Source organism: Harpia harpyja, chromosome 1, assembly GCF_026419915.1.
Source record: "Harpia harpyja isolate bHarHar1 chromosome 1, bHarHar1 primary haplotype, whole genome shotgun sequence".
In the NCBI taxonomy this organism is placed as follows: domain Eukaryota; kingdom Metazoa; phylum Chordata; class Aves; order Accipitriformes; family Accipitridae; genus Harpia; species Harpia harpyja.
The window spans coordinates 88,529,717-88,557,433 of NC_068940.1; the positions used below are offsets into that span (position 1 = coordinate 88,529,717).

The 27,717-nt window shown below is 36.3% G+C and overlaps 1 protein-coding gene across 7 annotated transcripts in view; it reads left to right on the forward strand.

Moving 5' to 3' along the window:
- MLLT10 (MLLT10 histone lysine methyltransferase DOT1L cofactor) overlaps positions 1 to 27,717 on the forward strand; it is a 134,590-nt gene that overhangs the window by 72,976 nt on the left and 33,897 nt on the right. For all 7 annotated transcript variants that reach the window (XM_052804058.1, XM_052804048.1, XM_052804041.1 and 4 more), the window contains one exon: positions 22,031 to 22,209. In XM_052804058.1, the coding sequence (XP_052660018.1) occupies positions 22,031 to 22,209 (179 nt within the window). The remainder of the gene's footprint in view (positions 1 to 22,030; positions 22,210 to 27,717) is intronic.

Below are 27,717 nucleotides of genomic sequence, written 5' to 3' on the forward strand. Positions count from 1 at the left end.
GTAATATAGCAATATTTCAAACTCTGATTTAGAAACAGTTAATGTTTTTTGGCACAGGCCCTCTGGGTTGATTTTATGTCTTGTGCAGTCAAATTTCAGCTTTATATAGGAGTTAAATGCTTCAGCTTAGTCCATATATTTTATTCTCCTTTCTCTTCTGATTCAAGCAGTGACGAAGCCTCTGCCAAGTGTTGTGCTCCTGTGCAAGGAGATGATCTTACTGTTAAGCTGTCATACTGGTGATGTAAGAGAACTGTCAGCTTCAAAGTAGATGAGTAACTTGAAATCATTCTCAATGAGATACTGAGTCCCTCAGAGCTTGTGTTAAATCTTTTATGATGTTATGTTTAAACTCCTGTAGCCTTTGACTTAATAGCTAAATCTTTTGGGAGAAAGAGTTTACTAAAAATTACCCTGAAACAGTTTGTGCTATTACATTTATCTGCTAGGTGCCCCAGAAGCCAAAGCAGAAAAAGAAGTCTTGCTGTGTTAAAAAGCCAGTTCGTATTCCAGAGGAGAGATAGAAGGAAGAAATTGATGTTAATAGATATTAATGGCCTTTTAGGAGGAAGTAAACGGTGTAGAAAACACACGAGGCAAAAATTCATGTGCAGAGAATTTCATTCTTCATATTTGAGGCTCAACAGAAATGGTGTTGGTTTGATACAGGATTAAAATGTTAAAATTGATGATTGTTGGTGTAGAAAACACGGAGACATTCATCAAGTAATTGGGAAGAAATCACATGATGAGGTAGTAGCAGCGTATGAAAATGGGGATTATCATGAAATGGATTCCCCAATCAATGTTCTTAACTAAAACAGGTGTTAGCAGCAGCTACAGGCAGAAGTAATAAATTGGCATTTCCTGATGATGAGTACCTCCTATTTTCATGTTTTTAGACTGTCAATGTTAAATTTCAGTGAGTCTTTAAAACTTGTGAAGTTGTAGGAGACTGGCAGATAGTTATGTAATTAGGATGTTTGATACAAGAAAGAAAGATGTTGAGATGTAAAGATGTAATGATTAATGACAGTTATTGTGAGTTATGGAAAATAACTTATTGGACTTTTTTTTGTATTTTTTTTTTAAATAAAAGCAGTGGTATAGTAGATGTCTACGTTTCAATTGATACAGCATAACATTTTAAATAAAGACCTGTAATGATAGGAAGTCAGTAAATCTTTGCATTAAATGTAGTTAATGGGTAAGTCTCAATTTAATTTTGATCAGGGAATTATTAAATCAAAGTGTTTACTTTGGGGTTGTGTTATTTCCCTGTGCATCAGTTATCAACCTTATGCTAGTTATTGGAAAATTCTGCAATTTCTGAAAAAATCTGGGTATGAGGTCAGGGTAAAATGGATCTCTTGGTAAGCAGTACAAACTAAGAGTTGTGTTGGTGGAGCTGAAGTGAAAGATTACGTCTAAGAAAGATGGATGTGTACCTCCAGGATAAGGATGGTGGTCTTTGGAAGGAAGGGCTGAAAAGAAAAAGGATAAAGCTGAATAATCAGTTATGTCTGAGCTTCTAGTGCTGAGCTGTGTTTAATTTGTATGCATAAACAGCAAACTAATGAGAAAGGTAGCTCTGTGTTCAGCAGAGTGCATCTGGTCTTCAAAGACTGTATCTAGTTCTGCTATCTGCTGTGTGTAAAGAAGAGAAGAGCCACAAGAAGGATTCAAGGACTGGAAAAAGCACGTTATTGTAGAAAAGCTTAGGAGTGAGTTTATCTGACTATGGGTATCATATGGGGAAATGAAAACTGATGCTATAATGATCCTTAACCTAACAAAAAAGGTAAAACATGATCAAGTGAGAGCAAGTAATAGTTGAACAATTCTCAGTAATGGTTCTGAAAATTTAGAGGTAATATGTCTCCTAGAAGATACAGTTTAGTCAAGTATATTTATTGGATTTGCAGGTGCGGGAAGTTCTAGAGCTAAGAATCAAATGATGTGCTCGCAGAGATTCTTGTATGGCTCTTATGTATGAACCTAATTCTGTGCTGTATTATCCCTTTGATTTCTAAAAGAAAAACCAACATCGTGCATCAGTTTGGCATAGAAAATGGACTGTAACTGGGCAAATAATGCATTCCAAAATACAGTAGTTAGTAGGGAATTGTCAGGCAGTATGGGTCTGCAGAAATGAGTTCCCAACACGGTATGTTCTATGCTTTTATCAAAGATTGGGAAGAAATTAAGAAATCTTTGCTGCTTGCTGTGAGGGTTCACGATGGTTTCTAAAAATGTAGTAAAAAATGTGCTCAGGTGTAATGAATAATAATTCCTTTTTTTAAGAAAGTTTTGTACAAAAAATACTGAACAATGAACCTTATAACAGAGATGTGTTTTGAAAACAGTTATGAAAAACTTCTGAAAAATGATAGAGAACTAAACATTATCTTATATTGAGGTGCTTTAGGAAAAAAAGGCTATTGTCATTCCTGTAATACTCATTTCAAGAAGGGATAGAAAAGTTATATCACTTGAAATTACTCCATAGATATTGCAGGTAGCAGAGTACTATATTTAATTCTGGTATTAATTTCCTCCTAAAACATGAATATAGGAAGGTTGAGAAGAGTCATACAATGATCAAGATTTTTAAAATATCCTTTTCAGAGATTTTTAAGCTCTTTGATAGACTGAAATACCTTTAATTTGAGAATATTTCAGTTTACAAAAACGGTTAAAACCATGATCATAATTGTTATACAGGAAGAATTAATATTTCTGGTCCAGATTTTTTTTTCATTGGTAATTGCATACTGCATACTGGTAATTGCCCCATTTTCTGTTTTTATAAAAAAATGTTGACAGAAAAATACAGACCTATAGTGTTTAATTAGATGGGCTGCTGAAAACAAGAAATGTTCAGCTTTTCCACCTTTGAAGTCTCCAGGCTGCCTGACTTTCCATGGAAGCAGTGGTTTGTGCATTAGATACAAATCGGCTCCCCTGTAAATGTCGCAAGACTAGAAACTCTTGGAGCATTGCTTTGAAACAAAACTTGATTTAAAACAAAACAAAGTTACCCTTTCTCAAAAAATTGTAGGTTTCTTTGGGGTTTGGTTTTTTGTTTGTTTGTTTGTTTGTGGTTGGTGGTTTGTTGTTTTTTGGGGTTTTGGTTTTTTTTTTTTTTGAGTGAAAACGGATGTGAGGACTTTCTGAAGTGAAAAAATGTCTCAGGGAAGGGAAGGTAAGTTCTAATAACTAGGTTATAGCTTGCGTGTCAAGCTGCCTAGGCCTGCTTATATTGGAGAAGATCTTGGCAGCTGTGGAAGTGAGATTTTAGCTGACTAGTTAATTGTTGTATGAGAATGTAAGTGTCTGTCAGGTTAAAATGGAATTTTGAAGATTATATACTTGAAGCTAGATTCCCAAATTATGGTGTGACTCTAGGCATTAGTTTCTAGTTACATTTCAAAATAGATCATCATTTATTTATTTATTTATTATGCTCTGATAGTCAACAGCAAATAGTATGTTTAGATTATGAACTTGTAATACATTTCAGATTCTAAAAAAACCCAAGGAAGCAAAACACAAATTAATATGGGAAAGGGAATGTGTATTTTCTTGGGTTCCTGTTTAGGTCTTTCTTTCATTTAAAAACAAAATAAAGATTTTGGTAGTTACTTATTTCAGGAGAAAGACATAATAATTTAAACAGCTGAGCAAAAAGATGTAATTAATTATAAAATGTTTGAAATCTTGTTTTTATTCAACATTTGTGAATCTTCTACCCAAATATGAATTTCATAATTAATAAAATAAATTCTGTAGGTGTATATTTTTGCCCATACAGAATTATTTGCAGAACTGGTATCTAAATATGATCTTGTAGAAACATAATAAATATCTGTATGAATACATTGGCTCTTTGTTAGTTGTATCTCTATTGGCAGAGAAGAAAATGGGCTGGGGGGGTTTAAAGGCTTCTTAAATTGTTGTACTTACTAATTTTCAAATTTAGCTATAAATTTTTCCTGTTTGGTGAGGGAAGGTTTTCAAAGAAGTCTATGAGCTTTTTGTAAACCGTTTGCTTTTAGATTATATTTGACCCATAAGCCTATGAAATGCCTTGTATATATTTAGTGTTAGGTTTGAATTCCTAATAAAAACTCACTTATTTTAGGCCTGGGTAATCCGGGTAAACTACACTGTATGGATGAGATCTAGCTGACAGCTTTGCTGTTATTGTTGCCTGCATAGCGAACAAAATAAATTGCCTGCTTTTCCAGGGGTTGATTATCTTTGCAGATACACGGAGTAAAAATATATGGCATTATCATTATTATATTTAAAAAAAAGAAAAAAAAGCCAGAAAGGGAAAATGTACTAAACTTCCAGTTTTGTGCTTCAATTATGTTAGTTCTTTAGCTCTTTTTATAAAAGCAAGAATTAGAATTTAAAATAGACAGAGCAGGGGAACAAGGAGACACTCTGAAGCAATTAAGTTTTCTATCCTATCAGATGTCTTTGTTGCAGAACTTGATATTTGCTTTAGAGGTGTATCCCTTTTCTGAAGATCAAAGAAATATTCCTTAAATGAAATTCTATTGCTGCATGGAAAATGAAGTGAGATACAGGTGTTGTTTGCTTACTTGCAACTGTTTAGGATCTCCTTTAAAAATTCGACTGAAAAACCCCCTTTGTTTGATAATAATTTTGTATCTATAGGCTTTTAAATTAAAATATACATCTTTTTGAGTGTGAACATTTTTCAGCATCTGGAGTCAATTTACTAGAGTACGGCATTCTTTGTAAGTCAAATGCGAGATAGCAATCAGTCTTTTAACTCCATAAAATCTGTTAAAGGTGACACAGGAACATAAAAAAAAGTGTGTGTGTGTAAGGGCAAAGAAGAGGCTTGACTGTAAAAGGAGCAGTAGGGTTTTTTTTAACCCCTCCTTGAAAATTGTACTTTTCAGATCTTACAGACTTTAAAGTCTTTCAGAAACCAAATGTAGCTGAAAAATAAGTGATCTCTATGTGTTGATAGTATCTGCAGCATTTTTGCCCCTCTGAAGACTGTCCAATTCACATGGTAAAATTCTTTTTTTGTTGTTGTTGTCAGTCAGACGTGATAGCCCTACAGTCATGTTTTTAAAATCGGAAGAAAATGTACTTTGCATTAAAATTTTTCATTTATTTGATGTGAAGAGCTGCAGTACCAGAAGTTAAACTGACTGAAAGTTGTTTCAGGATTATGGTCGGGTGACTAACTTCTAGATAAGAAGAGTCTCTGATGTCTAGAGCTGTTGTTGATTATTGTAATAATTTCTGAGATTCCCTGGTAAAGTTCTAAAAAGAAAGCAAAAAATTTAAATAGAAATACTAACATAATGTAGTGGTATAAAGAAGACTAGTTACCTTAAAATAAACGAGTTTTTAACTGAAAGATGTTGCTTGGGGACAAATCCATTAAGACTTAAGTGGACAGATTCCTATGCTGATGTATAGGAACTATACTATCCATATATTATGCTGTTCTTAAACAAATATAATGAGACCAAGTGCCTGATTATCAGCTCCACATTTCCCTATGCTTCCTTCTTATGCAAGTAAATTATTTCACTTTCTTAAACAGGTTGCATGGATGTGATAGGGCTAAGAACAGTAGCTTTCTAAAGCTCTAGATAGCCTGTGCGGTGGTGTGGTACTGTGTGTGTTGCTTGGTATAACACTGGGGCACGTGTCCCACAGCAATTCTTGCTCTGTACTGAAATATTTGAAGTCGGGCAGTCCCCGGGTAGCTTCATATGCTGTGGTTGATGACAATCCAAATGCCTAGCTCTAGTTAAAATGACAGGAACCAATTGGGATAGCTTTACAGGTACAATTGAAGATTTCAATAGCTTTTGTATTTAAGAACACTGTAAACAAGGGAAACTGTGGAATCCAGTGTCTGTCTAGATGTAAAGATGCATCTTAGCTACACTAAATGAGAATATATCTCAGTGCCTTTTCACAGTATGGCAGTTCTGGTATTTTATAAAGGTTACCTGGACTAGTTGCTTAAAACCTGCAAGATCTTTGTGTTGATCCACCTGGATGTGAGCTCATTTTTAATAAAACTCCCCAGCATAAATAAAATGCAAAAAGTTGGTACAGATAAACCAACACCGTATTTCCAGAAGATTACTGAAATAAACCTCTCTTTCAGGAGTATTAGGCATGGCTGAAAAAGTGTTGTAGGAGCTTGATATACAGGTATGCCATATGCACAAAGTGTGCTGTCAGATTGCTTGGCAAAATAGTTCTAATTGGGGCTTTTGTGGTGGTAATGCAAGAAATGGTAAGTGAAACAAACTATTTTATATTGTTAGAAAAGCTACTTCATGTCTGATCCTGAATTTAAAGTCAATTTTTTGTCCATTTAAACTAAACTGTAATTTAATAGCTAGTTTAGATGCAAACTAGTTACTTCATATTGTTCTTTCTTTACTTTTTATTCAGCTTTTAAGTATAATTCTTCATTTTTTGGTGTCAGATCTGGTAGATACGTAAGGTGTCTTTGAGAAGGCCGTAAGGATAGCATTAAGAAAACTGTTAATTTTGACAGTAATCTAGCTTGCTGCATATGTTTTCATGAGGGAGAATTACATGCAGTGGTAAAAAGTGTCTGAAGAGGGTTCTCATTAGACTACCTAACTTGAAAAAACTGGAATTTTTTGTCCAAAAGAGTGAGCATCTACGGTCTTGGACCAGTATAGCTCTAGAAACTTGAGAAGAGATTCATGGAAGCTGTAAACAGAGCTGAAGAGTATGAACATGTGTCTGGGCCTTATGCATGAGTAATCCTATCAGATCTATTGGACTTGACTTGGTTTTATATCTATTTCCCATTGTTTATTTGTTTTGAACATTTACAAGAAGGATTTCCTGGTAAGACTGACTAGAGGTTCCAAGTAAATTTAAAAAAACCAACCAACCAAAAAAACCCCAACCCTATTCCCCCATCCTCCCAAACAAATGAAAAAGCAACTCATAAGCCACCAATATAGTTAGCTTTCACATAAGAATCTGAAATGCAGGGGGTTTTTGTTTGGTTGGTTGTTTTTTTTAAGTATGATAACTGTCATGGACTAATGCCTAATCTGAAGGATTTAGTGGTTGGTTACAGCAAATAACATCCTTTCAAGGGCAAAAGTCACTAGGTCTTTTTTTCTGCTGTGGGAATAGTGGGTAAGCTTAGAATTTAACTTTAGTTTCTGTATGCCTAACCGGTTCCCTTAAAAACACGTAATGAACAGTAAAAGGATGATGACTTGGATGTAGGTTTTAATACATAGTCAATTCTGAGATATTTTGAAACTAATTGAAATGAATGAGCTGGAAGCAACAAAGTCTTCCTGAGCAGCATTGATTTTAAGCAAGAAGAATTGTTAAGGTTTTAAAGCAAGCACAGCAGCTACCATAAAGATTAGATGAAGAAAGGAAGGATTCAGCTGAGACTGAGAGGAAAGTGCATAAGGCAGCAGAGGTGGAAAATAAAGGAAAACAATGAATGTGAAGTCCAGCCATTACAGCATGTAGTTTTTTGGCATATATGATTATTGTTCACCATCCCTAACCTTTCTTGACGCCTTAGCATGTTGGACTTCAATAGCTTGGCTGTACATTGTAGGAGAAAACTAGGTGGCTGGGAGGGTACTTTAGTGCAAGAAAAGTCAGGGAAGAGGTAGCTGCCAATAGAGGCAGTTATACCAGGAACCCAGACAGTAGCTCTTTTTTCCTTCCAGAATAAAACACCTTTTTTCATCTGCCTTCTACTGATTTATTGGGTGTGGAAGGGAATAGTGGTAGGGGAACAGTTCTCCTTCTGTTCTGTGTTGAGGCTTGAGGGGAGTCTAGAATTAGCTCCTTCAGTCACAAGGAGGGCTGATCTAGTGTTGGCCCTTCATCATGTAACTGGATGAGGTCTGTGTTAGTTTGTTTCAAAGGAATTAGGTTAAACAGGATGTTTTCTTACTAGGATTCCTTGCATCTCATCTCAAGGTTGGGTATCTGTAGCTATTGATCTCTTCCATGAATTTGTCTAATAATTTTTGAAACCATTTATGCTGTTAATATCTGAAACTTGAGAAGTGAGTTTCATATCCTTATGTATTGTAAAAGGATGTATTTTGTTTGCAGCTCTTGCTGATTATGTTCTGACACTCCTCTAAAAACAGTGAATAGTCATTAAAAATATTCACCATCTTTACAGTGTTAATAATTGATAAATTTCTGTAGTTTCCCCCATTATCCTTTTTAGAGCTAGATATCTTAATATCTTTTTGTCATTCATACTATATCCTTGCATTTTCCAGAACTCTTTTAGTGCTACTATATCCTTTTTTTTGAGAAGTGCAGGTAGTATTTGAAATACAGGTGCAACATCAATTTTTAAAGTGGCATAACTATGCTCTTTGTTTTGTTCTCTGTTCCCTTCTGACAATTCGTAACACTATATTTGTCTTTTCTGGTCATTGCGTGACAGTCTTTTTCCTTCCTATTGGGAATCTTAAGCATTCCAAAAAAAGAGACTTTCAAAGTAAGAATCAAAAGGGTGAATCCTTTTCTTACATATTTATTGCATTGTAGCACATGCTTATTGTGAAAAGCTCATTCTTATGAGCACGGTTATTAAAGGATAATTCGTGTGTCCTGGAATTGGCACTGTTCTCTTAAGGACTGTGTATACTGCGAATGTTAAAAAGACTTTTTTTCCATATTTAGTAGCTGCAGTTGAAAGGGCTTCTATTGCAACTTGTTTCTCCGACTTTGTTTTTATGTATCTTCTTGAGTTGCCAGAGAACTGCTTGTTTTAACCCCATGTTGCTGACTAGGTCTACTGAATTGTTTTGTCAGCTCTTTAACTGCATCTCTTCCTCATTTGTCTATGAAGTGTGTATCTTGTAGTAGTAAATTTTTCACTGGGGCATATCTAGTGTATTCTGCTTGAAAACTTTCTGAAAGCTCTGAGTGATGCTTGGGAATACAAAGCATGTGATGGTTTGGGTTAACGGTAGCTCCTGTGTGGTACAATTTTAAAGAAACAAAGTCTAAAGGTGTAGCTTCAAGCAGTCTAGGGCTGAGCTTTTTTAAAATAATGAAAACACTCCCACCCTGAGCCTGCCCAAAACCCTACCCAAAAGTTCCTTACATTTGAAAGGCACTTGCCTTAATATTGAAAGCTGTGGTGGATCAATGTGGCTCCTATTTCTTGTGCACAAAAATTTAGCATAACTGGAATGAGCCGATACAATTTTAATCAAATAAAGTCTGTGGAGAGTAGGTGTGGGCAAAATGATTCTGCTCTTAAGGGTGGCAGACAGCAGTTGCATTGTGTCTTCTGCACCTTAGGCAGAGTTTGTCCCAACAGTATAATGTATATGATCCCAGACATATTAACTCTGTGTGTTTTAGTGACTTTTTTTTAAACTTGTAATAGTAGTTTTGATTATAAGTGTATTTTTGTACATTGTTGTTAGTTCTCTGAAAACTGTTGAGAAGGTTAATTAAAATTATCAGTTTCATTTTTATCTGATGAATCCACTTCTGTCAAGAATCATCCAAGATTTTGTATATTGTGGGTGTTTTTTTTCTCTACCACAAAATTTAAAAACCATTAGTATTTGTTTTTTTACGGCACAGACTTGGTCTGTAATGTTTTAATTAAAATATTCTAAATGTAAAAAGTTTTTTTCCATGGAAGTAACTTTGGCTAGTTATTCAAGTTTAGGCAGTAGGCAAAAGGCAAGTTTTTTGTTTTTTTTTTTTGTTCTGTACCCACCCCCCATCCCACCCACCCCACCCACCCCCCGCCCCCTATGACTTCTACATTAGTTTTGTAATATTCTAGTATCAATGACAAAAGTTTAAATTTTCTTTTGTTGTTAATTCATTGTTTTGGAATCTTGATGTTCAGAACAGTCTGGCAGTTAAAAAATGGCTTATGACAGCAGTCTTTCGTAGTTACCAGTTGTGGGAAGAATAAAGAAAAATAAAGCATAAAAGACAGTCACCCTGTTGAAACACAAATTGTTATTACAGTCAGACCTCAGAGGCTGATGCAGGTAGAAAATTCACCCATGGAAGTATGACAGAGGTGTTCTCCACACTCTCACCTGCAAAATCATTCATTCGATCACCTTGTCAAACCAGACATGTAAGCTGAGGGCTCTGTTCATTAGTAGTGTGAAAGAGTGAACTAGTAATTGAAACTACAACAATTTTGTAGTCATGAGGTCATTATCCTAAGTATGAATTAATTGGTGGCATAAGTGGAAGAGGTGGGCCATCTGCATGACTGCCATCACTCTGCAACTGGGCGTAAAAGTGTTGTGTTGCTATAGAGGCTGAGTTACAGACACTTCTAGCTACCCAGCAGGAGATGTGAGTGTGTTCTGGCACTTAATGGTTGGAGATCAATATTCTCCAAAAACCCCAGCCCTTGAAGTAAAGGAAGTTTATGTGAGCATCTCCTTTGGTGTACAACTAGTTGGACAGTCTTTCTCCCTACACATTCAAGTTCTTCAACTGAACTCCCTAAAGTCCAGGAGACACAACTGTTTTTCTGTTAAACTTCTTGATTGCTTGAGTTAGTCTCAATCTATCAGTGAAGCAAAAAAGATGCCTTGTGATTAAAATTAGCAAGGCAGCTTCAGTTTAAGTTTCTAAATTTGTTACGGACAATGAAATTAAAATCAGTCTTTTGTTGGGAAGGCTGATTGTCGCTGGAAGCATTTGAATTTTTGTTTGCAATAGTAGCTTTAGAATGCAGCTAATTGGCATGTGCTAGAATGTTCTTATACTCGACATTTAAAAGCTAACAAACACTGATAAAAAAAATATAAGTAAAAAATTATAGTGCATAGAAATAAATCCATTTTAAAATTTGAGCTACTGTAAATGATCAGAGCTCTAATACAAGTAAGATGTATTCAGGTATATTATTGTTCACTGAAGTTCCTGTCTATACATATATTCTTTTGTGCGTCTGTTAAACATGATCTTAACATGAAGCCCTTTTTCTCCTAACTCAAAAGCTTTCTCGAAGTTGATGAATACCATACATAATGGTAAGTTATATTAGAATCTTTTTCAGAGGTTCATTTATCACAAAGGGTAGCCTTTTGTGGAAAAGCCTGATTGAAGGTCTGCATATTCTGTGGATTGGGTGAAATACAGGTCTGCAGTGAGTCAATTGTTCAGTACTTGAGTGAAAACTTTGTAGATTGTCTGCAGGAGCCTGATAGGTCAATAGTTCCTCAGTTCTCTTTTTATGATCTTTTTGTATGTATGCAGTAAAATGATAACAGTTTTATTCCAGTTCTGAGACTCTTTTCTTTAATTTTGTGAATAGTGTTTCTAGTTGTTCTTCTGTGCTCCATTCATAGGTGTGTTATAGTGGTGTCTACCTCAGGCATTCTCCCACTTGCCTTCCTGACTACTTAAATTACTACAAGTAATGCATGTGAAGGTAGCCTTGTTTTGTCCATTCTTTGTTCTGACAGCCCAATGCTGCCCATTTGTGTCACTGATAACAGTACTATCAATTTCAGAGGGAGGAATATTGAATCTTTAATGTATCTAATTGCTGTTTCCCTTTAGTATTCAGTATTGGCTTTGTACCCCTAGTTCTGTACTCAGTCATAGCCAGTGGAAGTGAAATATATCTTACTAAATTAGAACTTGGTTTACTTTTTCAAGGCTTTTGTTCATTTGTAGGAAACAATCATAACTATAGTCACAGTTACTGAAAGATTTAGGAGGGAATATTTACAGTTAAAACCCTCTCATGAGCCTAGTTTTGAAGACGATCAAGTTTATTTCTCAATGTGATATTTAACTGGTGTCAGGTGATCTGTTAATAAAAATTGGAATTTTTTATCCATTAGTGTCAGCCAAATAGAATTATTTTCTTATTACTGTATGTATATTTTGGAAGAGCAGTGCTGTATGCATTGCAAATTGTATTGAATTGAAGTTCAGCATATGCAAAAGAATTTAAATGTTTAAACTTTGCACGGTGAAATTCTTTGCGTTTTAAGCTAGCAATCATTAAGGTTTTATAGAACTTCTGCTTTTCACACTGTTGGAGCCACGAATTACATCTGTTATGCAGATGTCTATAGTGGTGGGTCTCTTACTGTAATATTAATTATATTTTTATTTAAACTTATATTTCATAGTCTACACATGGTGAGAAATATTGAAATTTCTCTAGATTTGCTTTGCTTTAGTAACATAGGTTTAGCTTTTTTCCTTTTGATATAGGGTTTCCCTCTCACTCTCCCAGGTATACAGTGCTCTGAACCAGCTTTGAGATGAAGGAAAGCAAGGTCACCATTTTTCTGAACAAAAATAAAACATCTGAAGGGTATCTGACAAAGTGTGCTGAATTTGGACTTGGTGAGTTTCTGCTGTTTTATAAGCAGAGCCTTTTTGCTGTTTAATGTTGAAGAGGTATAGGCTCACAAAAGAGTGCAGAATAGAAATTGATGGAATGCGATTTGCAATGACTTCTTTCCACGTTGCACTTTTTAAAAAAAAAAGATTGTGTATTCCTAACTGCAGCATAGAAGTTGAAAGAGTATAGAGGAAAGTGGTTACTTAATGTTGTATTCTTTCTTGTCAGGCAATAATAATGCTTTGTATCACTCATTATTTGTTTTAGAACAGTGTTTGGACAGGATTTATCATCTCATCTACCTTTTTTTTTGGGTGGTGGTGGTGCTGTGTTTTATCTACCTTTCCATGTTTCTTTAAGTAAGATTTTAAGGTTGGTTACTTTTTTTCTCCCCAATCTTGCAGGGTTTTTTTTGCATGCTCTTGTTTTGGCAGAAGCATATATATGGGTGAAATCGATGAGGGTAGGTAGAAGTTTTGATAATATGAACAGCAAGGAAAGATCTTGCCATGTGTGTATAGGATGAAGAGAAAGTATTTAAACTTGGGATAAATATTTAAGTATAGGAAGATCGTTTATTCCAACAGCATATTCAGATTATGAGTCAGATAATGACTCTTACAGTCCTCAGCATTGTCTGTAAGAGTTTTGATGGAGACAGTGTATCAGGAGCTTGATTTTTCACTGCACTGAATTTAAGTTGGCTGCACATCAGCAAGAAAGTAAAAAAAAAAAAGAAAGAACTGGGAGTTTTGGTTTGAGTGGAGACAAACACAAGTTTGGAGCAGAGAGGTTCATTTGATAGTTATGCTAGTATAAAGGTGATGGTCGAAGCCTGTCAGTTGAATTTGGTGCTGACAAAGTGTAAAGGAGCAAAGATGATAGCTAAAGTCTTGAACACAGTTGAAGGGGTCAGTTAAAAAAGAGGACTAGAAAATGGAGTTATGCAAGCTGTATCTTTCCATAAAGATACCTGTCTTAAAGGAGTCAAGACACTTCATGGCAGAAGTGGCACACTGCAGTTTTGCCAGTAAAAGACAGTACTCAGTGCTCTGTTTCTCAGTTTTATGGCCAACTTCTTAAAAAACTTGTTTAAAAAAACCTGAAAAATTGCAGTTGAGAGATGTAAAGTTTTCACTGCTATTTGCTGTGTGATAACTTTGTGCTTTGTTGTTCTCAGTCTTACCTTACAGTCAAAATTTTTGACTTGATCTTGAAGTCTCATCTCTTCTGCATCATTTTTATGGGCCTACAACTGGAAAGCAGGAGGAGGGGGTACAGACATACATATTTGTTGAGGATTTTAGTGCATACTTTAAAAAAAGACTGTGGGGAGTGATGACCTAAATGTTATTTTATGTTAGAGCTAGCTGTAAATTGTAGTTGTTGGTTGTAGCCTTTCCATGGCTACTTCTGTTCTTGCTTGTTCTGTCTTCTGTCTGTTTTATTTCTTACTCCTGTTCCTGTTTTCAGGTCTCTGTTTTTGCTTGTTCCGTCTTATGCCAGTTTGTGAGTTGCAGTGAGGAGAGTCGTAGCACAGAACAGACATCCATCGTGCCAGTCCTAGCACTGGTTGGCTTTAGAAGATGGCACATTTCCAAAGAAACTTTTCAGTTCTGTATGTAGCCTTGGCCTCCGCATCAGTGCAGGCAAAACTTAGTATATATGGTATGATTTTTTTAACAAGATAAACTAAACTAGACAGAATCTGTACTGAGCATGAATGAATTAAAATTTTTGAATCTAGCCCAATTTGGGCAGACTTTTACAGTGTTGATAAAAAGGCATCTGCCTGTATTGAAGCATGGGGACAGTAGTGCTCCGCTAAACTATATAAATTAAGAAAACGAAGAACAAGAGAAGGGCAAATTACAAAGTTATCCTGAAATAGTTCCTTTATGCACATTTTTTTCAGAGTATTGAATAATGGAGTGTTATTGTTCAGTTGTCAAATGTTACAGCCTTAAGTATAAGTACCTGTCCCTGAGTTTCTAGAATACCACTTTAAAGCTTTAATTGTTCCTAATGACAGCTATGTCAATTTGGGCAACAGCTGTTCCCCCCACCAGAAATAACTGATCACAACAGAATTGCCATTGTTATTTGTTAGCCTCTCTAGTGTCTGCTTTTTGAAAATCCTGGCTCAGTTGAGCATCCTGCAGCATGCCTTCAAAGACAACAACTTCAGATCACTGGAATCCAAAAGAGAGAATTTTTGAAGCAGAAACTCCTGTAAAAGACTTAATTATGTTAAGAGTGAAGAGGAATCTAGTGCTTCCAGTGAGTCACCATTTCAGCACTGAGATAGATTGCTGTAAGAATGGTTTGAAGCTATGGTAGGTTTTTGGAGATCTTAAGCAAACACATGTTCTCCCTGGAAATCATTAAGAAATGTAGATCACAAGTGTCATACTCCTACTCTGGAATACTCGTTTAGTGAGCCTGTAGTGGTTTAACCCCAGCCAGCAACTAAGTACCACGCAGCCGCTTGCTCCCCGCCCCCCCCCCCCCCCCCCCCAGTGGGATGGGGGAGAAAATTGGGAAAAGAAGTAAAACTTGTGGGTTGAGATAAGAACAGTTTAATAGAACAGAAGAAACTAATAATGATAACACTAATAAAATGACAGCAGTAATAATAAAAGGATTGGAATATACAAATGATGCACAGTGCAATTGCTCACCACCTGCCAATCAACGCCCAGTTAATCCCCGAGCAGTGATCCTCCTGACCCTGCTCCCCTCAGTTTATATACTGGGCATGAAGTCACATGGTATGGAATACCCCTTTGGCCAGTTTGGGTCAGGTGCCCTGGCTGTGTCCCCTCCCAACTTCTTGTGCCCCTCCAGCTTTCTCACTGGCTGGGCATGAGAAGCTGAAAAATCCTCGACTTTAGACTAAACATTACTTAGCAACAACTGAAAACATCAGTGTTATCAACATTCTTCTCATACCTAACTCAAAACATAGCACTGTACCAGCTACTAGGAAGACAATTAACTCTGTCCCAGCTGAAACCAGGACAGAGCCTAAAACTGCTTTGTTTTTAGTATGTCATATTAAAGTAACTTAGGCTTGTCTGTTGTGGCTCCCCATGACAAAAGTGAACGTCTAAATAGAACTTAAGATCTTTATTTATCAATTGTTCTTCCATATCTGTCTAACTCTTTCTTCTTGCAAAGATCTTTCTGTGCTGTGATACACTTGAAGTACAGGTCTTTCCTGTAGTTCTGAGCATATGTGTCTCAGATATGATCATGGAGCTCTTCATCTTGTTGCTCTTATTCTAGAAGAGTACTTCAAAACTTCTTGAATCAGTCTAGAATAAGCATGAAATTCTTAATGTGTCTTATTTCATAAAGCTGAATTAATTATATATGTGAATCTTAAACACACAGTTATAAAGCATCTCAAGGACCTATTGTGCGAAATCAACATCTGGAGGAAACAAATGAAAGGAGGTTTGTCCCTGTGTCATCCCTGCCTTCCACTCCCACCCCCCCAAAAAGGACCGCACAGTTTAACTGAGGTATAACTTTGCCATGGGACATGGACAACTGTTCATAAAGGATTGGAAGAAATTCATTGGGGCAGGGTTGGAAGCAAATTTAAGGCTAATAATTACAAAGACCATTCCTCAAGGTCTGTATGTGTTAGATTTCTAGAGGCTGGGAGAATGTTTGAGGAAAGTATTACTTCATGCTTGCCCTTTTCTTGTGCTTTTACTTGTGCAGCCGCTGTTGGTCACTGTTTGAGATGGATATACTGGGCTAGAAAACAATACAGTTCTCCCTGTGTTCCTAGTCCAGCGTGTCATTCATCTGTCTCCTTGTGTCATGTTCAAACCTCTCCTCTCAGAGAGCAAATTCACCTTGGCTGGGTTATGAAAAACATGGGTTTGGGCCCTTCTGCAGTGGAGGGCTGTAGTGTTAAGACCTGTAGCAGCTTGGATTAATTCAAAGTAGGAGCAGGCACACTGCGCCAGGAAGCTGTAACCTTTCTGACAGTGGTTTAGGCAGTTTTGAAATCTTGTACTTAAAAGCCTACCTGTGGAAAAAAAATAATCTAATTGAGGACTATATACTGACCGAGCTTGGTTTAAGCAACTCATACGTGTTGTTTCATGTTAGTTAGCTGGTATATGTATTCCTTACTGTTACAGTTTATTGAAGAGTGAATTCTGTAACACTGCTGACATGCATGGTCATTAATGAACGTGGGATCAAGTATAAAATAACGTTGTTCACTGTAGCAGGTGGGACTAGCTTGAACAGAGGAGTAGACCATTTTGGTAGCTACATGGATCAGTTCTGATCCTTCACCCCCCACCCCATTATTGAATACATTTCTGAATGACTGTAGGTAGCTGTACAGTCAGGATCATGGACATAGGAATGGGAGTAGGCAGAAGAGATTGACAAAACATCTTTTGCTAGCTGAGCTGTCAAGGATTTGGGGTTAATTTTAATTGAGTTTGATGGCAGACTTCAGGTCTTTGCTGTATATGAAGATATGACCTTGTTCTTAGATCACTGATTCATCATATATATGATATTGCCATGCCGAAATGTGTTCCTCAGTTGTGTGAAGGTTCTTGTCAAGTATTTTGGTCTTTGACTGTAAATCTGATCTAAATCTGTAAATCTGAGTATTTCCAAAGGGAATAATTACAGCAGTCTGCCTTCTGTCAATAGGTATGAAACTAGAGTAGTTGTTCCATTTTGGAAACGTGTACCTGTATTTTGTATTGTCCCTCTTCCCCTGCAGTCCCAGCAGTGTGTCTTCTTTGGGTACTTTGAGTCTGGGAGCTTTTTTTCCTTCTACCTCATCATGGAGAGAACACACAATGCCCTTCATGAAAGGAGGGCATTGACTGTTGATCTGTGACAGAGGCTGCTGTACCTCCATCAAAAAAGGACCCTCAGTCACTGAAAGGGAGGGAAATGCTGGCTTGCTATCAGGCTGCAGATCAGTGACTATCATTTCTGCGCACCCCTAGAACTGTTACTGCAGAGTCTTGTAGAAACCTATCTGAAAGTAAACTTTGCCACTTTGCTCATCAGCAGCAGGAAAACAGCTTGATTACTTGATTCTTAGATTTCAGATTTCTTCATGAAGGAAACAGGTTGGCTCTAGCATCCAAGCTATGGTTTCATTATCTCAGATGAATTGAAATGAAATCCTGTTGCTAGCTTGGGTGTTTCAAACACAACTTCCTTTCTTCTCTTTCTAGACAACTGTGTCACAATAACCTGTGTTTGTTTGCTTGTGTTTAGTATTAGGTTCACTTTAGCTTATGTCCATATTACAAAATAAAAAATAGTGGGATATTTCTTCCACTATTAATGTTCTACTGGAATAGAATATGTTACTTCTTGTGTAGCTAAACTTAATCAATTTTTCTACATGTTTAGTTACTAATGAATGGACTGCTTCATTCAAAGGCACTTTTTCATTTTGCTCTGTATAGAAAGTTGTCATGTTTTTAGGGGAGACTTTCTGAGATCACCACAGGAAGTGAAGTTACTGAAAATACATAGTTTCTGTTTTTGTAAAGGAAGTTCTTGTTCATGTAACTCAAAATTTCCTTTTATTTCTGTGAATTCTACTACAAGTCCCTTTGCGGTTGTTGTCCCCACCCCCCTGCCCCATGTCCATCTGTCCTCCCCCAAGTAGGAAGGTTCTGTGATTCTGTGCAACTTTTGTGGGGTTGCAGGTTTGCATTTAAAAAAATAAATCTCTTTGACCATATTCTGCTTATTCCTTAAGTTTTGGCAAAATGCTAGGATCTGCAACTTATGACAGATATCTCAAATAACTTCCTCTTTTCACAATTGTTGCAAGAGTTTCAAGTTACTGACTTAAGAAAGAAAATACAGCTTTACAGTAGGGAGAACATTTTCCTAGCTTCCTAAGAAAGCAGTCTAAATGTTGCCTCTCTTGATTTTGGCCCACAGTAAGCTTTGAGCCTGCTGTCCAATTTCAAGCAAACTTGATAAAGGAGTCTAAAATATGTAAGTTCCTGTAATAGGGATGGACAGCATATGGCTACAAGAGTAACCACTGCTTGTTTTTGTGTCCTGCTGAACTAGGCAATGACCAGCATAGGAAGGGAATGTAAGGGAGGTGAATAATGTCAGGGGCTGTAGTAATACAAAATAAAAAGAACTGAGGATTTCATAGCTAGATACAGAAATCGTGGTGGGAAAGCATAGTGCATTGAGGTCATCTGTGAGATGCAACACTGTTGAAAGCCAGAATTAAATCTGTTTTGTTAATTCTTCTGCTCATGGAACTATTTATTTTTGAGATTTTGAATAAAATCACTAAAATTGTTCTGTGTGCCGCTTGGTGTATGTTGCTGCACAGCTAGTTCTGACTTGAGGCTATTTTGTTTTTTACTGTTCTTGAAGTTCTTTTATTCCCTCTATCTATTTTGTCATTGATTATCAGCAAAAAGAAAACAGTTTTTTTCCAGTTTGCATAATCTGATGTGTTCCCTGCTCTATAGTACTACATTTCTGCTAAGCAGGCAGTTATTTGTTGTCCAGAGATGTCTGGGGGTTTTTTTTGTTTGTTTTGGGTTTTTTTGTTTTTTGGGGTTTTTTTAAGCCTTTCACTCCAGCAATGCAGGCTATACATGCATTTTATCTGTCAGAACCTGAAACCATGTTCTGCAGCTATTTTAGCAGTGTTAAGCACAGTCAAACTTTACCTGAACAGTGTTACACGCCCATTTTCACCTGCAGTTGAAGAACTGTGTTCTGTCTAAAATGCTGAAGATTGTTTTTAACCATGCTGTTTATGTTTCTGGCAAATTACACAATGCCGTTCATCACAAGCTACAGCTATTTGGCCTTTCAGTAACATGGGAAAGACTTTAAGGTGGTTTGTTTGTTTTAAACATTAATGTGGTTTATAATGATTTGTTCAGGCTTTCATTATTATTCCTTCCTGATCCAGAAAGTGATTTATGTCTCCCAAAACCCCAAAAGGACAACTTGATATGTTCAAGACATTTTAAAAGATGTACTTTCTTGGCTTTCTAATGTGATATGCACATAGTTTTTATACAGCTATTTTTGAAACGGTGTGAAAAACAAGGATTTATTTGTATGTTCAGCATACAGTTCTTATTCGAATGCTTGCGTGGAGTAATATCTAGGTTGCATGACTAGTTCCAGAAGGTGGGTGTACTTTATGTATTAAGTAAGGTATTGCTAAATGGAAATACTTAGCCCAGAATGTGCAGATAGGTCATATTTGTCCTGTATTTTGCAACAGCAACAAATAGTGAGTGTCTTTAATACTACTACTACAAGTACTACTGCTAGCAACAAATAACAACTTACCTCATTCCAGTGGAAAACTGATTTACTGCTTGTCTTTCTTTTGACATAGTTTTATGCCCGTGATTTTATAACTATCTGCTTGTATTCCAGAATTTTATTTTTAAGAGGAAGAATAAACCTTATCATTAAAGTAGAAGCAGCAGAAGCTCTGCAGTTATTAAATATGTAAGATTTTGAAAAAATTAAGAAAAAAAAATCTACAATAGCTTTAAAATTTTGGAGTGGCTTTATCTTTCTGGCAAAACATCTTTCTTTTTTACTACTTGACTCTCACCAAAAATTTTGTTTTTTCCACTCATTATCATTGACATTTTATGAGAGTTATAGCATTTGTGGGTACAAGCTCTTATGATTTAATCATAACTGTTGTGATATTTCATTATTTTTACCCTTAAAATTCACAGTTCCTGGAGACAGATAATTGCATGAGAATCTCCTCTTTTTCAAGAATTTTTGAATGTTTAAGTGTTTCAATGCATTCAAAATATAAAGGGTCAAAAATCTCATCCTTTTTATTAATTTGAAATCTCTGATTGAAAGCAGATTTTAAAAACATCTTTTGAGGACCTGGGTATATTTCAGTTTTTGTGCTTGTAATTTAAGAGTAGACTCAGTAGCAAGGTTTGTTAATAGTGTTCATTTTGGTGGTGTGTAGGGCCACATCTAGAGCAAGATCCATAGAATTTACTGTCTAGTTAGATGAGGCAGATATAATTGGAGAAAGGTCATAACAAAGTGAACACTTTAAGGATCTTAACTGCTAGTAATGCCATAACTGTAGATTTTTGGGATGGTGACAGAAAAAAAAAAAAAGGAGAGGAAGATGACCCAGGAAGGTGTGCTAAATAGAAAAAGATACAAAGGTCAGTAGAAAAGTGGAGTAGGGATGGAATTGTGCTATGATGAAGAGATTGGGGAGAAGATGACAAGAAGTCACTAACCTTGGTTAGGCAGGAAAAAAGTGGTGTTGGAATGTGTCTTCAGCTGTTTTTTCCATACTTCTTCCTCTACTGGGTCTGGCTGGTTTTCTCTTCCATTTTTCTTGACAGTTAATAGAGGCAGGGAATTTAAGATGCATCAGTGTTTGCGTATTATGTGTGGGTTTGGATGATGTTAGTCTCCCTTGACTGCCTGTGCTCAGAGGGATTGCTGGGTGGCGAGTGGTGTTTTAACATTGCGTATCCTCTTATTGTCACTGCCTTCTTCAAATCATTATTTGTATGAGTGACAAACTAGCTCCACCCTTTGCCTTCTAACTGGCATTTCAGTTCTGTTGCTTTTTTTGATCTAACCATGTTCATTCTACTTCTGTTTACTCCCTGTGGCACTCTTCCTCTAACTGCAGTTCAGTGCTACCATGCTTGATATTCCTTGGCCAGCTGACAGCTCACTTATCTAATGCACGTGGAGCCTAACAGTTTCATAGACAGGTACTACTTCTTGTCCTGGGCTTCTGGTCAGTAGGGTTTTTTCCCAACCTATATAATGAACTTTACCCTGCATGTAGATGAACAGAAGTAATGGCTTCACAGAGGGGTATGAACTCTTCCTATTTAAATTGCTAACGTACAAGTCTGACTAATGTTAACATGTTTAGTCATTTACTTGTTGGCTGTTCTAGCAGAAATGTTAGTCAAGCATTCATAAATCACGGATGGAGTTTTAGTTTGTGATAAACGAAATACCACCAGTTCCACCAGCAAATCTGAGTACTTTGTCCTCAGAGTTGCTGTCAGTGTTTTTCTGAAAATACACAACCAATCCTTAGTTGCCAAAATTACAGTTTTGGACAAATGTATGTTGTTTAGAAACATTTTACTTTAAAGTTAAAAAGTATTTTTTCATCTGTATTGTGTATGTTTAGTTATATAGCCCAATACTTCATTCTTTATCTACTTACTTTTTACTGTAATTCATTGAAAGAACGAACTCTGATAGCAGACTCAGTTGAAGGCAGGCATTTTAGCCAAAAATTCTGCTACTGTTAATATTTAAGCACTTTGTAATGCACATAAATATTTGATTTATCACACATGTTTTACAAAAACTTAAAACTGAATCAGTCTGTGTTCCCTGAACTGTAGAATGTCAAATGACGAGAGCACTTTGATCAATCAGCATGGTTAGAATTTCAACACAGGAGCTTTCTGCATTATGTATTAAGTGATCTTGTTTGTCTTGATTAATTTTCTACTGCATATTTACATGGTTACTAGAATACGGAGGGGGAGAGGGAGAGATGCATGTAATCGTTTTTGTAATTTTTTTCAGGTATTTTTAGCAGCAATGATGTAGCAGTATCATTTCCAAATGCAGTATCTGGCTCAGGATCTAGCACTCCCGTTTCCAGTTCTCATTTACCTCAGCAGGCTTCAGGCCACTTGCAGCAAGTGGGAGCTCTATCACCTTCAACTGCGCCTTCTATAACTACTGTTGTTGCTGCAACTCAGGTAAACTATCACAAGGGTTTAAGATAGCAAACCTGTTATTGACCTGCTTATTTTCAATGTTAAAAGAAACAATGATTTGTTTGGAAAATAGGTGAATAAAAATTGTATTTGCTGTGAAAACATTATAGTGGCTATAAGTTCCCCATAATATTACATAGTCCCATCTTTATAGAGCACAGAGATTTTTAAAAATAGTCTGTGCAAGTGTATAATAATAATGACTATATTAGGACTAGTAGCATAAATGCTGGTTACAGTTTATCAGTGCTCTAACCAACATCTGTTATCAGAACATGTTTTAAGAAAGGATTTAACAGAGGAAAACACATGAAGTTTTGCATGTTTCATGCAAAAATGCTGGTATCAGTTAAAGAACAGAGGGGTTTATCTGGGAGATTTGACAAATGGACAAGTAAGGCTAGCCCTGGCAAAGAGGTGGCCAAGGCTGACATCCTGATAGCAAATGAAAGTCGACATACATGCTATAGTTCTGTATTTGAAAGGTCATACAAGCGCAGATAGGAAGTTCATGTTTGATGGTGAAGGGATAAGGGAGGCACTTGAGTGCAGAAGGGTGACATAGTCGAACTAATGAACCAGAAAAATATCTTTATGGTAGTATTTTGTATGAATTTAAGTTGGGCAAGATTGCATTTATTAAGGCAAGAGAGTACGAAGTTATAGTTGTAGAGAGCCACCACGTTTGGAGTGTAAGTATGAAGGAATACTGTACTGGACATGATTTTTTTATACTTCGTGTTTCTTGTATTTTTCATTTTTCTGATGAGAATCTGTTTTACAATGAAGGTATCAAATATATCTTTTTTGTGTGTGCATATAAGCGCAGTGATTTAAGATAGTGGATATAAACCTGAAGAATTAAAAGTCAAGCTTAATACATACATAATTATAAGTTTGTGTACATGCACGCACATGTATATGTAGTACATATAGAGCAGAAATACTATGTGTAGGCCAACACGGAATACATTTCAATGTCAAATAACACTTTGTTGTTATAGGTGGTAGTTCATATTTTTACATAATTCTTCTTCTGGACTGGTTTCCTAAAGAAATAAGGCTTGCATTCTGCCAATGTTGTCTGTGTGACTTCTGTCTTGTAACTTTGGAACCTGTTGGCCAGTTTCACCCCAAATTGGGTGATATCTCTGTTGCACAAATTGATAGAAACTATGTTAAAGAAATTAATTAAAAATATGATGCTTTGGCAAAGAGCCAATATAGCTTTTGTGAAAGGAAATCACAACCAATTGGAGTTAGTTCCTTTTTTTTTTTTTAAATTCCTAAAGAGTATTACACACCATAACTCACTGAAGACACTTAAATTGAATAGTCTGGATGTAAGCGAAGAGGTTGTGTCATAGTATAGTAGCAGATTAAAAGATTTAAAAAACCCCAAACAAGTAGATGCTTAGTTTTCACAGTAGAGAGGTTTACCATCAGAGTCTTGGAATGAGCAGCCTTGTGGCCTTTTGTACAGCTCAACATATTCATAAATGATCTAGGAAAAGGAGGAAGAACAGAAGCCAAGTTTGCTGATTATGCTAGGTTATGCAGTGAGCTATTATGAAGATCAGCTGTCGCAAACTGCTGAAAGACCTTACCAGCCTCTGTTGACAAGGTGGTGAGAGGGCAAATGAAATTAATGTTAGAGGGAAAAGACAGTTTCCATAAAAACAGATACAGTAGATATCAAAAGAGGTAAAAGGGGAGCCATGGTAGTGAACAGTGGCAAGGAACAGCATCTTTATAAGGAAAGAGTAAATAGTGTAGGACTCTTGGCCTAAAAAAGAGACACTGAGATCGGATAAGACAAAGGTCTGTAAAGTCATGATTGACATGGAGAAGTTAAATAAGTAAGAATTGTGCACCATCACTTCTATTTGTTAAAACTGCCAGAGGATAAGCAGATTCAAAAAGCTATGGGACAGAGCCCATATTTAGCAGGCAGAAGCAGAAATACCATAGTATTTTTTTCCCTCACGTTGTCACAAAAAGGTGAAGTATACCCTAGGAGATGCACTTTCTCTTAGTGTTTAGCTGAACTGGAGAGCCCTCCATAGGTTAAGTGGTTAAAATTCCTGTCATTCCTTTGGCTCTGTTTTCTGGGAGATGTGTTGGGGTTTTTTTTGTCTTTCCCACCTCAGAGGAGTAGCGTGTCTTACCTCCGTACCTAACTTGTTTTCAAGCGGTCATAGATTCACTTGTTAGGATCTTATTCCCAGGTACTACCATTTAAAGAGTCTTTTGGTCCTGAACTTATAAGGGGAGGTTGAAATGGTGAGAAGTTTGGTTGACAGCCTTAAAAGTGAAGTCCTGTGTTTGCATAGAGAATTAACAAAGTCCTGTGCTACTTCAGCGATTCTAGGACTACACTTTGGTAACTCGTGTCTGCCAGTTGGAAATAGGTAAAGGCATAGTCTTTGTTTTTTCTTATCAATGGTGTCAATGCATAAATTTGAACTTGGTCCTTCCATCATCTGAACCATTATACAGGCATTGATATTTCAACCAAACATCATGCTAAGATAAGCTGTGTAGCATGACATGTCTCTAAGTTATGCTGTACAACCAAGGCACCTATATTTGTTGTCCCAATCTTTTTTTCCCTTCTGTATTCCCTGTCTTCACCATTTGCAGTTAGACTGGCACTTTTCCTTTCTGTCTGGCATCCAGTAACATCTGAGAGCTAGGCAATGGAAATTTCCAGTTGAGGCTAAATTGCTTTAGCTGTCACCTTTCTGGTTTTTTTTACCCTGCTGATTTATCAGTTTTGAGACAAACTTCCTACAAAGAAGCTGTAGTGGCAAGAGGTGAACAGTCAGTTGGCTTTAAGGTCCATGGACACGGTTCTTCATTCATGGGGGAAATGAATTCACAGAGTACTTTCTAGCATGGTGGAGAAAGAAGATGGATGTCTATTGTGAATTTTAAAATATTAAGTGCTTTCATGTCCTGGTTGAGGTTTAGGAATGGTGCTACTTCTGTCATTGTACCAGGCAGATTAGATGCTTTTTCCCAACTTTCAAGTCTTGAAAGTACCAAGCAGGTCTCCCTGCTGGATGTGTCTTTGATTCACACTAAATCATGACAACCACCTGTAATGTGCCTTTGTTTTTCCTGCACTCTGGGAGTCTTTTTCAGTTTCAGTTCATGAGGTCCTTACTAGTGTTTGAAGACACTCAGTCGAGAGAGCCTATTTTACCGTGCAGTTGTTCTCCAATTCGAGAGAACCATTTTTTTTCATGCAGTTATCATAAATGACTGATTATACTTCAAGGGTTAGGGTTTACCTACTCAGTTCTGCCAAGTTTCATCAGAGTGCTGTGTCTGCTTACTGGGCTCTTGTGGATGTATTCTCAGTGTTTACCCACCTCTTGACCATTAAAGCCTTCAAGTAGCACTGCACTTATATATTTTTTTTTTTTTGTGTAGTGTTCTAATTAAAAGAAAATCAACCAAGATCCTAGGTATACATACAATGGTTGTAAGTTAGGGTAAGCTTGTGCCTCTATAGCAGATAAAAAGTAATAGTTAAAAAAAAAAGGTTTTATTTAAACTATTAGTTAAGAGGGCAAGTATGACCAAACCTTGTTTGCTCAGCTATTTGGTCAGGATGGCAGACATGCAATTGAAACAGTACTAAAAATTGGAATAGCCTTAAAGATGTGCTGCTAAGGTGCACTCTTCTAAGATTTCAGCTGTTAAGTTTTCTTAGATCTTTATTGGGCATTTGTAATTATGATTTTGGGGACATTATAAATTTGTCAGTTTTTGATGGATTTTTTACATCCTTTTTTTTAAAGCAAGGGTGTTAAGAAATTCTAAAGAGAAGGTCTTGGGGGGGAAAAAATGTCCATAGAATTAGTCTCAAAATTGGCTGAACTATTTTGATTAGGAGGTTATGGTAGACGTGTAACACAGAAAATTTTGTTTATAGTATTAAGAAAACTTGCAAGCAATTGAAAGCAACTGTCCTAAAATGAGAAAATTGGGTAATACTACTGTGCCTTTTGTTATTTTTCAGTAACTGCTATACCCATATAAAACTTCAGTGATTAAAACCCCCAAGTGCTGCTTTTTCCTTCAACAACTATACAATGCTGATTTTAAAGCCTAAAAAAACCCCAACTTGAAAATCCTGGATTTTTATTCTTTCATTCTATTGTCTAGCATGATAGTTCCCATATTGGGGGTTTTGTTTGTTTGTTTTTTAAGACAAAAACACAATATGGGCCTTGTTGCAATCACCTTTTCTTTTGTGTCTCATTTTCTTCTCTCTCATGCCACTCATAATTTTTATTCCAATCTAATAAATCCAGAAGAGATTATTAGTTTGTGTTCCATGCTGTGCCGGAACTGAATTTAAATGCTGGTGTTCCTCACTAGGTGGGAATCGGTGGTCTAGTAAAAACACCACTTGCTGGAAATGCAGATTTTTTTGAATCCTGTTCCTCTTTTTTTATGCGTCTTGGGCATAGCCTCAGATAGGTTATGCTGCTTAATTCAGCGAGGCTTTATTAGCATAACAATGCATTTAACAATTGCAAGAATATAGGAAAAAAGGAATACAGGAGAGAAGGTACAGCCCACACAAATATTTTATCCTGATTTTCTATGAATTGATCTTCTTGATGTGTTTGTCACTACTGCCTGTTTTGTATGTAACACCAAATTACTGTATCCCAAACTACGGTCTTTTCTCTCAGAAGCATGCTTTTAACTTTTGCATGAATGTTAACGTGTGCTCTGTTGTTGAGAAGAATCACTTTCTTGCATGTGGATTTTGAATATTGTCTTAATTTCTCCATGTTAAGCCAAGTCACAAGTTGCACCACTCTGAGGTCCTATGCTCAGTTTTTATCTCGAAGATTTCCTTGTGTTTCATAATTATAACAAAAATGTTTTGTCAGCCTGTTATATTGTTCTGTAACAGTTTGCTGTATTTCTCTTTCTGATAAGTTATTCTTGGTGATTAATATATATTTGTAAAAAAAGGGGTGATCTGAGTGCCTCAGTGTCTTCTGGTATTGTACAGCAGGATTTGTTTTCCGCTCATCAGGAAATGGTGGTTGTTAGATTCAAAAATTATTATTATTTTTTTTTTTTATTTTGACTTAGTAGATTTAGTGTTTTATAATGAAATGTTTGCTACTTTGGTCGAGATTGAGATTGAAATTGGTTGAGCTGTCTATTCTTTTTGATTACTTAAATGAGTGAAATTACCCTACTGGTGCTTTGTGGCTGTTTGTTTCTGAGGTCTCTACATTCTGAATACAGGATCAGACTGCAGAAATGGAAGTAACGGTTTTTGATTGGGTTTTCTTCCAGTCATTGATTATTAAAGCCATCTCTCAGACTGTATTCCTTTTAAAAAAATATGCATTTAAGTATCTTGTCGTCTTATTTCAGTAGTATTTTTAGTGGGAGTGGAAATAGCATGTAGTGGTTTCTTTTAAGACATACAGCCTTTTATTTTAAACATTT